We start from the raw sequence: 13,112 nt of genomic DNA on the forward strand, positions 1-13,112 counted from the left end.
AGCTTGAATAAAGGCTCTATGCTTTTGCATCGGACTTGGTGCTCCCTGGTGGTTTCTTTTGGGGGATCTTGAAATCTGGGCATAACAACCATCACAGGAGGCGGGGCACAACCAGGAGGCAAGGGTCCCCCATCCTGCTGGCGCAGCTCCTTCACTGGCTCGTGAGCAAGCACGTCATGGTTGTGCTGAAATGTCAGTATATAAACATTACTCACCACTCACTAGGACCAGGGGTACTTGGGTTTGCGCACTCTCCAGAAGGGCCTTGGAAGATGGGGTACATTATGCAAGGATATTCTTACCTTTTCTAGTCAGGTTGACATTTTGATTCTCAAACATCTGGACAGACTCTCCAACAAACAGGATTTTTTCAGCAACCCTCACTGGGATGTAGGATGGCAGAATCTCCACGCGCAGGGAAAACTGCTTTAGAGATGGTGCCAGCATGTTCTCTTCCTCTATCAGGCGCTGGTCAGGGAAGTAACCCATATCAGAGATGATGTATGAAGAAAGGGAAAACAAGAAAACATCCCAACACGTGATATATATTTTCTGTAAATAGAGCAGGGACTTTAAATCTGAAGTTGCATCTAGTGTTAAAAGATGTATTCCATTTTCAGGCAGCACAGGAGATGGTGGAAATAATAGTGTTTTGTTGTTGTTGTTTGTAATATGTTTTTTATTGATTTCAGAGAGAGGAAGGGAGAGGGAGAAATAGAAACATCAATGATGAGAGAGAATCATTGACCGGCTGCCTCTTGCACGCCTCCTACTGGGAACTAGCCCACAACCTGGGCATGTGCCTTGACCAGGGATCTGTGACCTCCTGGTTCAGGGGTCAACACTCAACCACTGAGCCACCCTGGCGGGACCAGTGTTTTTTTAATATTAGGATTTTTGTCCTCACTCCGCCTTTACTACTTGTGCAGATCTGGAACTCAGTTTCTCTACTTGTACCGTGGAATACTTGATCTTTTCCCAAGTCTACACGTCTATGATTTTATCATCTTGTGTACATGCCTGCTCTGCCCAGCTCTTTACTCCAGCCCCAAGTCATTTAGCCATGTGGTTCTCAACGTGTGGCTCCTGGATCAGCAGCATCAGTTTCACATGGGAGCTTGTTAGAAATGCAAATATTTTTTCTCAAAAAATTTTTTTTCTTTATTGATTAAGGTATTACATATGTGTCCTTATCCCCCCATCCCTCCCCTCACCCCCCACTCATGCCCTCACCCCCTGGTGCCTGTGTCCATTGGTTAGGCTCATAAGAAATGCAAATTGTCAAGCCCCTTCCCAGATCTACAGAAAACTTGGGCAACGAGGCCCAGCGATCTGTTTTAACAAGCTCTCCAGGTGACTCCGGTGCACAGTGAAGCTGGAGAACCACTGACATAGCCCAGAAGGACCCAGATACCCTCCCCCCCCAATCACTCGCACCCCCAATCCCTGACTTGCTTTAGATTTGACCCTTATCTAGTTCCAAGGGACTCGACTGTCCTGACTTTGACCTCTGCTATTTGCCCTCGCTGTTTTGGGCTTCGTGCTGGTGTTCCTCCTGGCACTATTCCTTTTCCTTTCACTCTCCATCCTCTTTATCGACAATCACATCTTCTATGGCTGAATTTTTCACCATAACAGGTATTTTAAGTTTTTACATCACAGAACTCACAATTATAAAAGTTTCCAGACAAATATACAGACATACATTTCACAGAACCTCCTGAAGTCCCACATGGACCCCAGATTAAATATTTCTAAAGATGATGATGCCTAAATCGTCACCTTTAAGCTAGATTGCTCTCATGAGTGCCAGCCTCAGCCCACTGGACATTTCCTACAAGTACCTCAAACTCAACATGTCCAAAATTAGATCCATATTCTTTCCTCCAATACTAGCAATATACATTGCTTATCATCACTACTCGCCTAGCTGTTGAAAGCAGACACTTAGGTATCATCCTTGATTCTTTCCTCTGGGTCCATATCCAATCAATCACTAAGGCCTACTTATTCCACTTCTTAAATCTCTCTCAAGCCTCTTTATTTTTCTCCATATTTACTGTTAATACCCTTGGTTTAGCCATTATTATTTTCACCCACATTCTTCTAATGTACCTACAGTGAATCTTGATTAAAAAAAACCCCCACAAAGAATCCCCACACCGTATCCAGAGTGATCTATCATAAAGTCCAATGGTGCTAATATATTGCCTAAAATTCTTCACTGGCTCCCAGCTCTTTTCAGGTTGAAGTTCAAATTCCTTCCCATTGTTTACAAGGGCTCTCATGATCTTATCTCTGCTTAACTCAACAGCTTCACAGATTGCCACTTCCCCCATTCCCTCCACTGTCCTTACAAGATACTTCAGTCTTTACTTGACCATTTCAATTGAATTACTAATGGTTCCCCAAATGAGCCATGTCCTTCATGGGCTCTTTACTTCACACACATCCTTCCCTAGAATATTTACACACATGCCTGCAACGTTTCTTGACCTCTCCTCTCAAACTCTTTGCAATTTACCCATATATTTCACTGAAAAGACTTCTCTAGTTACTTTTATACCATGTTCTGATACCCGTACTTACTCTTTCCAGAATACTTAGTACACTGTAATGTTACTGTTTACTTATACCTTCCATTAAACTATAAGCTCTTTAAGGACATGAACTACTACCTATTTGTCTACGTAGTTGTGGCACCTAGAACAGTGCCTGGCATATAACACCCATTTAATTAAATGTTGTAACAGGATAAATGAATGGATGGATGAATAAGGACAAGAGAGGACTTTGGGGAGTTTAATTAAAACTCCAAACTGCATTTAAATACTACAGGGTAGCCCAGCCAGTGTGGCTCAGTGGTTGAGTGTCGACCTATGAACCAGGGGATAACGGTTCAATTCCTGGTCAGGGCAAATGCCCAGGTTGCTGGCTTGATCCCCAGTAGGGGGCATGCAGGAGGCAGCTGGTTAATGATTCTCTCTCATCATTGATGTTTCTCTCTCTCTCCCTCTCTCTGAAATCAATAAAAATATATTTATAAATAAATACTACAGTGTAGCTACAACCTACTTTAGGAGACAAGACTTATTATTAACCTTTTAAAAGCTTATACTAGGAAAAGGGGAAACAAAAGGAATCTCACAAATTATTTCCTGTCTTGTAGTCTCACATTAAGTTAGGTATTACATTTAAGTATTAAAAAAAGATCAAGACAAGTATTTATATCTAAAGAATTTATGGAAGGTGCCCAGGCTATGATGAACTTGGAGCAGGGTCACCAAAAGGTCATTTAGCTGTAGTCTTTTCTGATTCCTGTGAGGAGTATGCTGGGCTTCTTGCTATGGTCTCACCAAGTCCTGGAGTTCTCTCAGTTGTTTTCCTGTCAGTCCCCCAATACCCAGGTCCTCCTCATCCTCTTCTGGCTGGGCAGTGACGTTACCAGAAGATGGACCCTGTTTGATAAAGAACTCTTCATGCTGGTCCAAGAGGAGTCCATGTAGCATCCAGGCCGAGAGCTGCTTATACATGACCCCATGACACACGGCCAGGATTCTGAGTAAGGAGAAAACCAAGACCCTTAGAAGTCCACTTAAAGAACACTAAACCCACAAGGGCACAGAGGGTACGCTTTAAACTGCTACAGGATAAACAGAGGCCTGAGAGGTTGATGAGTCATAGGGAAATGACCAAGTAAGCTAAAAATAATTGTGGTATTTTTAATTTAAATGTTTGTGGCTGGACTGATTAAATTTCCAAACTTGTGACCTACATACTGAAGTCTGAAATGTTCAGTGACTGCTCTGATAGTCTTTTAGGAGAAACACATTTTCTTTCCTCCTTTTGTGTATATTAAGTTTTAACACTGATATTACTGTTAAAATTAAGTGGACTTATGGGAGTCTCTCTTTGGCTAACATAGTATTAAATTTGTTTTATTTTTTGTTGGAATCACATAAGGAGAGTAGATTCAGTACATAACAGGCAGGTATGCCTGAGCAAGTATGATCCAACAAAATGCAGAAAGGTTGTTGGAGAATGGGATATTTACATGGTCTCAAAGGATTACCACCAGATAACGTATTAATTACAAAGGGGAAAATGTCCCTCTAAAATGGAGAGATCTGGTGGAAAACACTTAAACCAAGTGACCAAACTTTACACCAGTAATGGGACAAACTTATTTTCTGTGCCTTCTGATATTATGCAACAGGAAATAATATGACCCATGTAGTATTCTTGCAAAAAATTTTTTAACCCAAATGTAAACATGAGCAAAGAACAGAAAAATCCAGATTGTGGAACATTCTTCAAGACAACTGGTCAGAACTCTTAAAATGTCAGTCATCAAAGATTAAAAAAAAAAAAAGAAAAGAAAAAGAATAAAAGCAAAGGAGACTAAAAAGACATGACAACCAAATGCAACATGTGAACACTGGTTGGATCCTGGATTCACAAAAGAACAGCTATAAAGAATTTTTGGAGGGGAACTGAAGAAACTCAGATATAGTTTGGATATAATATTGTTGAATTAATGTTACCTTTCTTGAGTATATGGTATTGAGGTTATATAAGAAAATGCACACCCCCCCTCTTTTTTAAAGGATAAAAGCTGACATTAAGGGGTTAAGTGTTATTATATTTGTGACCACTTTCAAATCACTCAGCAAAAAAATTATGGTATGTATGTGGGTGTTTAGATATAAATATATAAATTTACATATACATTTCACAGTTTATATAGAGGGAGAAAGAAAAAAATAAATGTGGTAAAATGTTAGCTGGTGAAATTAAAGGGTATATAGGTGTTTATTGTACAGTTCTTTCAACATTTTTGTAGATTTGAAAATTTTCAAAATAACGGGAAGAAAAAGAAACTAAAAGAGATTGAGTCTGCTATTTGTCGTATGCTAACTGAATGGAATAGCTCTTTAAAAAATTAAATGGAAAGGCAATTAAATTAAATTAAATTTTGCACATTGCACTCTGTGGTCTGTAAAGTTTGGTCCCTGAAAATATACAAATTTATTATATCCTCTATAATAAAAGCCTAATATGCAAATTGACTGAATGATGGAATGACCGGTAGAATGACTGGTCGATATGACGTGCACTGACAACCAGGGGGCAGATGCTCAACACAGGAGCTGCCCCCAGCCCAAGCTGGGGCCTGAGAGTGGGCAGTGCCAGGCTGGCCAAGATGGGTGCCAGTGGGGGCACCCCAACTGCCCTGCTGGTCACCCCGCAGAGGGAGGCGACTGGCAGCGGCTTCGGGGAGCGGAGCTGGCGAGCAGGAGGTGCCAGGCCAGTCAAGGCAGGTGCCAGTGGGCGCCCCCCGCCCCCAATCGCCCCGCTGGTCGCCCCACAGATTGGCCCTGATCGTTGGCCAGGCCTAGGGAACCTACCCATGCACGAATTTCGTGCACTGGGCCCCTAATTATCTACATAAGATTTTATATTCAATGCATAAAACGATACAGTCTGTTTATACAGAGAGAAACTAGAGAGGATATACACCAAAAGTTGAATTGGGTGTCTCAAGGGACTGCAAAAACAGGTGATTTTTATTTCTTCTCTTTGCAAGTCTGTATTTTCTACAATCAAAATTAATTTCTTTTATTATGGAAAAAAAGGCACAGTAATAGAGAAGTAAGTCCAGAAACATACATAAGACATACTTTTGAATCCTTTTTTTAAAATATATTTTATTGATTTTTTACAGAGAGGAAGGGAGAGGGATAGAGAGTTAGAAACATCCATCAGCTGCCTCTTGCACACCCTCTACTGGGGATGTGACCGAAACCAAGGTACATGCCCTTGACCGGAATCGAACCTGGGACTCTTCAGTCCACAGGCCGAAGCTCTAGCCCAGCTGTGGGCAAACTACAGCCCGTGGGCCGGATCTGGCCCGTCTGAAATGAATAAAACTAAAAAAAAAAAAGACCGTACCTTTTTATGTAATGATGTTTACTTTGAATTTATATTAGTTCACACAAACACTCCATCCATGCTTTTGTTCCGGCCCTCCGGTCCAGTTTAAGAACCCATTGTGGCCCTCGAGTCAAAAAGTTTGCCCACCCCTGCTCTAGCCACTGAGCCAAACTGGTCAGGGCTGAATCCTTTTTTTCAATTAGTGTTATAAAAAATATTCTTAGGTGTTTTTATAGTATGTATAGTGTTAATGGCATTATAGTCTATCAAGAGAATATATCTTTATCTTTCCTCTATTGCTGGTAATTTTTTAATTTCTTGATATAGTACACAACATTGCAATGAATAATGCTCATGCATATATTTATTTCCTTTTGAATACATTTCTTAGAATAAAATTCCTAAAAATGGCATTATGGGATTACAAAGTATAAACATTTGTAAGGGCCTCAATGTGAAAATAGTGGCTACTCAAAATACACATGTTTAGACACAGCTAGGCATTATCCGGCACATGTAATGGAAATTCTCCCAGGATGATGAGATCCAAAAATTAAAAGGGTTGCCTCAAGGACATCTAGCTTTGATACTCAACACTTTATAATCCTCTTTTTGCAATTTCTGAGCCATCAAAAGGATTACATGGGCTCCTCTGCTCATGGGTCTTTTCTATCCTGGTCATACCTTTCCCCATAAAATAAGATGACCTGAAAATAAAACCCATGCAATCAAGTCACTTGACCACCCACCTCTGCCCCCAACCCCCAATTGAACCATGACTTACTTTTCTAGTGCACTTCGAACAGGAGGCAAACCTCCACAGCTGTGTTTATATACTGTTTCCAGGATCTGACAACCATGAATCTGTGGAAAACACAGCCTTTTCAATCTGGATTCCATTTCAGTAGTTCATGTAGCACAAACTCATATTCTATATTCAATCCAGAGGGCACAATCGAGTAGAGAATGGGGATAACTTGATCATAAGATCCAGGTACAGTTCGATTCTGACTACAATCCCAACGTGTGGGGTTTTCCCCACAGCACCAAGCAATTCTCAAACACCAATTGGGGTGTCCTACATTTTTATTTTATTCTGACTCTACCCTAAGATGGCATTCGACTCCACAGGTTAAGGGCTCAGTCCCACAAGACCATCCTCCATTTCAGAAGCCGATCACAAGTCCAGGTTGTTGCTGTGCTTTTCACTGGCTATACATCAGAAGTTCCCACGACCCCCTCCTTGGGTTCAATGAATCTGTTAGAGTGGCTCACAGAGCTCAGAAAATCCGGTTTTTCACTAGATTACAGTTTTGGGGGTTTTTTTTTGGTTTTTACCAAGGATATGAAAGGATAGGAGTCAACAGCCAGATGGAGATACATAGGATGAGATCCCAAACAAAGGAGCGTCTGTCCCCACGGAGTTTGGGGCCTGCATGGTGCAGGTGGAATTGTTCTGGTTCACCAACCTGGATGGTCTCAGAATCCTGTCCTCTTGGATTTTTATGGAGGCTTCATCACACAGGCACCATTGATTAAATCATCAGGCACAGGTGATTGAATTCAATTTCTAAGCTCTCTCCCGCCCCCACTCCCCAAAGGTTGGGGGTGGGACTGAAAGTTCCAACTCTCCAATCACATGGTTGATTCCCCTGGCAACCAGCGCCTACCCTTAAGTGCTGTGCAAAAGTCACCTCATTAACAACGCAGGTGTGCCTGTTAGAGTGGCCATTATCAACAAGACAAGCAATAACAAGTGTTGGAGAGGTTGTGGAAAAAGGAGAACCCTCATTCACTGCTGGTGGGAATGTAGACTGGTACAACCACTATGGAAAGCAGTCTGGCGATTACTCAAAAAAATTAAGAATAGAGCTACCATATGACCCAGCAATCCCCTCTCCTGGGTATATGCCCGAAAAACTCGAAATCATGTATTCGCACAGATATATGCACCCCTATGTTCACTGCAGCATTATTCACAGTGGCCAAAACATGGAAACAACCAAAATGTCCACGACAGAGGACTGGATAAAGAAGATGTGGTACATAGACACATGGAATACTTACTACTCAGCCATAAGAAAGGATAAAATAGCGCCATTTGCAACAACATGGATGGACCTTGAGAACATCAAGCTAAATAAGTTAGACAGAAAAAGCTAAGAACCATATGATTTCACACATATGTGGGATATAAAACTGAAACTCATGAACACAAACAACAGTGTGGTGGTTGCCAGAAGGAAGGGGGTGGGGAAAGAAGGAGGACCTTAAAGATAAGGAGAAAGTAGAAGTTTGACTTTGGATGGTGGGCACACCGTGTAATATACAGGTCTTGTAACTTAGAAACCCACATCTGAAACCTGTATGTTCATGTTGACCAATGTCACCCCAATTTATAAATATTTTTTAAAAACCCAGAAAAACAACCAACCTTTGCTCAGTAGTTAGAGTGTTGGCCTGAGGACCAAAGGTCATGAGTTCAATTTCTGGTCAAGGGCATGTACCTCAGTTGCAGTTTCCCAGGCCCCAGTAGGGGCATGTGCAGGAGGCAGCCAATCAATGTGTCTCTCTCACACCAAAGTTTCTCCCCCCCCCCCCCCCCCCCGCCCTCCTCTCTTCTATTTTCTCTAGAAATCAATAGAAAAAATCTCCTCAGGTAAGGATTTTAAAAATGCACAATTTAAAACAACAACTCAGGTGAAGTTGATAGGGGTTTCTTATGAATATCAAGACACCTTTATCACTCTTATCACTCAGGAAATTCCAAGGGTTTTCGGAGCTTTGTGCCACAAACTGTGGAGAGTGGCTACAGCATCTGGGTAGGTTCAAGCCTCAGACTAATAAGAGGTCCTCTCGTTTGCCACGTGCAGGTCCCAGCTTGGAGGGCAAAGCCCTCCCAGCACAATTATAGCCAAAGGCTGTGGTTGTAAGCTTGACCTTATAGTCCGAACTAAGTGAGGTAGGCTGTGGAAGGTGCAGCAAGTGCCACCAAAACAAAGATTGATAGAGTTCAGGTGCATGTAATTGAGTAGATTTGAAACCATGAGAACATTGTAAACATCTTGACCATACCCTTACTTTGCCTCCTGGAATTTGGCTATAAAATAAAGACTCGGCTTGCAGGCTGTGGCACTGTCTCTCCATCTGAGAGCAGCGTCTCACCTAGCCCCAGCTTTATTCTCTTGTCTGTCTTCTTTAATCCTTCACTGCCATCCCCTCTCAGGTTCACCCCTGGCCGTGCTGAGCGCGGCACAACAAATAATACGAAGACCAAATATGTATTTCTTATTATAAATCAGAATATCATAATAGTTATTCTCTAAGTATGGATTCTCAGCCTCCCTACCCCTCTCCATTTGGCCTCACCTCAAGGAGCAGCAGCATCGCCTAGGACAGTGATGGTGAACCTATGACACGCGTGTCAGAGGTGACACGCGAACTCATTTTTTTGGTTGATTTTTCTTTGTTAAATGGCATTTAAATATATAAAATAAATATCAAAAATATAAGTCTTTGTTTTACTATGGTTGCAAATATCAAAAAATTTCTATATGTGACACGGCACCAGAGTTAAGTTAGGGTTTTTCAAAATGCTGACACGCCGAGCTCAAAAGGTTCGCCATCACTGGCCTAAGAACTTATAAGAAATGCAAATTCTTGGGCTCTACTACAGGCCTCCTGAATCAGATCCTCTGGTGTTGGGCCCAACAACCTGGTTTTAACAATTTGCTTCAGGTGATTATAATGCACAATGAATTTTGAGAAGTACTGCACTAAAGAAACCAGAAACATTTAGTTGAAATTCCAAGCAAAGAGGTAAAGAAATCTCTTTCAGATTAAGGCCTAATTTATACTACTTCTAAAGTATACACTTTTCTAAAACTCTGCTCCCTCTTTCTATTCCCTCTGGCTTTCTCTTAAAAAAAAAAAAAACTGGAGGGAAACCAAGATGGCGGCATAGGTAAACACCGGAGATTGCTGCCTCGAACAACCACTTCAAAAATACAACTAAAAGACGGAACGGACATCATCCAGAACCACAGGAAGGCTGGCTGAGTGGAAATTCTACAACTAGAAGGAAAGAAAAAAGCATACCGAGACTCAGAGGAGGCGCAGGGTAGAGGTGAAATACTAAGGTGTGGAGTTGCGTGCGGAGCGGGCTGGCGGCTGAGGGCGCGGTTGTCGTTTTCAATCGGGAGGGAGTCTCAGGCTCTGAGCTCCAGTTCCGGGCGAGTCTCTAGGGACCAAGACTCATACGGGAGAAGCGGGACTGTCTGGCATCGGTCAGAACCCGAGGGCACCTTTCTCTCCGAGGGGCTTGCAGCGATTAATGGGACACTGAGAAGCAGAGTCTCTGAGGGCAAGACTGAGAGCAGCCATAATTGCTAACCCCGCCCTGTTGATCCCGTGGGACCCGCCCCGCCCAAGCCCTACAGGGAGACTTTTGCTGGATAGCCTCAGGCAAAGGCTAGATTAGCACCTCCCTAGAGTTCCAGGAGCCAGGAAGCCCAGAGGTCAGAGTGGGACCATCCAGTTTGCAGCTCCCTGGAACTATAAAAGACACACTCAGGGGGCAGACTCAGTGAGCACCAAAGCCCCACTAAAGCAAGTCTAGCCCCAGAGGGGTGTCTCCAGCACAGAAGTTCTCCCACTGCAGACGCAGCTGATTCTCACAGCCAACTGGCCTGGAGGTCAATTCCTCCCAGTGATAACTACAACAATCAAGGCTTAATTACAACAAGACTGTGCACAAAGCCCACAAGGGGGTGCACCAAGAGTGTCTACCTCAGGTAATTGGGACACTTAGCACAGAAAGGCACTCTATCGACACAGCGAAGCATAAAAAATACCGAGACAAAGAAACAGGACACAAACGACAGAATTGGAGGAAAGCAAACTGCTGGATATAGAGTTCAAAAACACACTTTTAAGGTCTTTAAAGAACTGTCTAGAAGCCGCCGATAAATATAGTGAGATCTTCAAGAAGACTGGTGAGACCACCGATAAATGTAGTGAGATCTTCAAGAAGACTGGTGAAACCCTTGATGTTGTGATAAAGAACCAACTAGAAATTAAGCATACACTGACTGAAATAAAGAATATTATACAGACTCCCAACAGCAGACCAGAGGATCGCAAGAATCAAGTCAAAGATTTGAAATATGAAGAAGCAAAAAACACCCAACCGGAAAAGCAAAATGAAAAAAGAATCCAGCTGTAACCAGTTTGGCTCAGTGGATAGAGCGTCGGCCTGCGGACTGAAAGGTCCCGGGTTCGATTCCGGTCAAGGGCATGTACCTTGGTTGCAGGCACATCTCCAGTAGGGATTGTGCAGGAGGCAGCTGATCGATGTTTCTCTCTCGTCGATGTTTCTAAGTCTCTATCTCTCTCTCTTCCTCTCTGTAAAAAATCAATAAAATATATTTTTAAAAAAAGAAAAAAGAATCCAAAAATACGAAGATAGTGTAAGGAGCCTCTGGGACAGCTTCAAGTGTACCAACATCCAAATTATAGGGGTAGGAGGCGTTGGTGGTATAGTGGTGAGCATAGCTGCCTTCCAAATTATAGGGGTGCCAGAAGAAGAGAGAGAGCAAGATATTGAAAACCTATTTGAAGAAATAATGACAGAAAACTTCCCCTACCTGGTGAAAGAAATAGACTTACAAGTCCAGGAAGCGCAGAGAACCCCAAACAAAAGGAATCCAAAGAGGACCACACCAAGACACATCATAATTAAAATACCAAGAGCAAAAGACAAAGAGAGAATCTTAAAAGCAGCAAGAGAAAGAAAGTCAATTACCTACAAGGGATTACCCATATGACTGTCAGCTGATTTCTCAACAGAAACTTTGCAGGCCAGAAGGGAGTGGCAAGAAATATTCAAAGTGATGAATAGCAAGAACCTACAACCAAGACTACTTTATCCAGCAAAGCTATCATTCAGAAGTGAAGGCCAGATAAAGAGCTTCACAGATAAGGAAAAGCTAAAGGAGTTCATCACCACCAAACCAGTATTATATGAAATGCTGAAAGGTATCCTTTAAGAAGAGGAAGAAGAAGAAAAAGGTAAAGATACAAATTATGAACAACAAATACACATCTATCAACAAGTGAATCTAAAAATCAAGTGAATAAATAATCTGATGAACAGTATGAACTGGTAATTGTAATAGAATCAGGGACATAGAATGGGAATGGACTGACTATTCTCGGGGGGCGGGGGGAAGGGATGTGGGGGATGAGGGAAGAGATTGGACAATAATCGTGCACCTATGGATTAGGACAGTGGGTGGGGAGTGAGGGCGGTGGGTGGGGTGGGAACTGGGTGGAGGGGAGTTATGGTGGGAAAAAAGAGTAACTAATGTAATAATCTGAACAATAAAGATTTAATTAAAAAATAAATAAATAAAAGACTAAACTGGCAAAAAATAAAAAATAAAAAGATAAAAAAACAAAAATAAAAAAACCTGCTTTATTGATAATTTACATAACATAAAATTCACCCATCTTAAGTGTACTACTCAACAATTTTTAGTAAATTTACAGCATTGTGCAACCAATTACCATAATCCACTTTCATAAGATTTCCATCATTCTAAAAGGATCCCTTTTGCCTGTCTGCAATCATCCCCAGTCTCATCTCCAGCCCATGTTCTTGGCCACCTCCGTTTTTTGCTGGGTGGAGCCATAGCACACTAGCTTCTCTACCATCCCCCGGCAGGAAGGAAGGTTTGCCCATCAGCAATCCCTCTGCTCATTGTCCACTCTCCTTCCTGTGGCCAGTGAAGTCAACTGAAATGTGCAGCCAGGCATGGAATCCTTTCACTGAATCCAGTCACTGAGAAGGTGCCCTCCCATTTGGGAGATAGATTAGTAGAGTGCAGATGGTCATAGCCTTTGGAGTCAGACAGATGTGGGCTTATAGTCCAGTTCTACCATTTCCTACCATCTGTGTGACCCCAGACAGTTCCTTAACCTATTTGACCCCTTAGAGGACTGAATGTATGTGAAGTACTTAGCACAGTGCCTGGTACACAGCAAGTGCACAATAAAAGCTCGATGTTATATGATGAGGGCAATCAGCTTTGAAAGACCAAAGAGCACCTCCCCTTCTGGCTTTGCTAGACAGAGTGAATGCAGCAAAATATAAATTTCTGTACTCACAAGGTGAAAAA

The 13,112-nt window shown here is 42.3% G+C and overlaps 1 protein-coding gene across 2 annotated transcripts in view; it reads right to left on the bottom strand.

Moving 5' to 3' along the window:
• Positions 1 to 13,112, bottom strand: part of TUBGCP4 (tubulin gamma complex component 4) — a 50,974-nt gene that overhangs the window by 19,639 nt on the left and 18,223 nt on the right. For both annotated transcript variants that reach the window (XM_070424053.1, XM_070424060.1), the window contains 3 exons: positions 6,719 to 6,798; positions 3,357 to 3,558; positions 303 to 468 (listed from right to left, as the gene is read on the bottom strand). In XM_070424053.1, the coding sequence (XP_070280154.1) occupies positions 303 to 468; positions 3,357 to 3,558; positions 6,719 to 6,798 (448 nt within the window). The remainder of the gene's footprint in view (positions 1 to 302; positions 469 to 3,356; positions 3,559 to 6,718; positions 6,799 to 13,112) is intronic.

The sequence above is a fragment of the Myotis yumanensis genome, unplaced genomic scaffold (genome assembly GCF_028538775.1).
Source record: "Myotis yumanensis isolate MYYU_CA2020_CCGP unplaced genomic scaffold, mMyoYum1.0.hap1 SCAF_1, whole genome shotgun sequence".
NCBI classification, from domain to species: Eukaryota; Metazoa; Chordata; class Mammalia; order Chiroptera; family Vespertilionidae; genus Myotis; species Myotis yumanensis.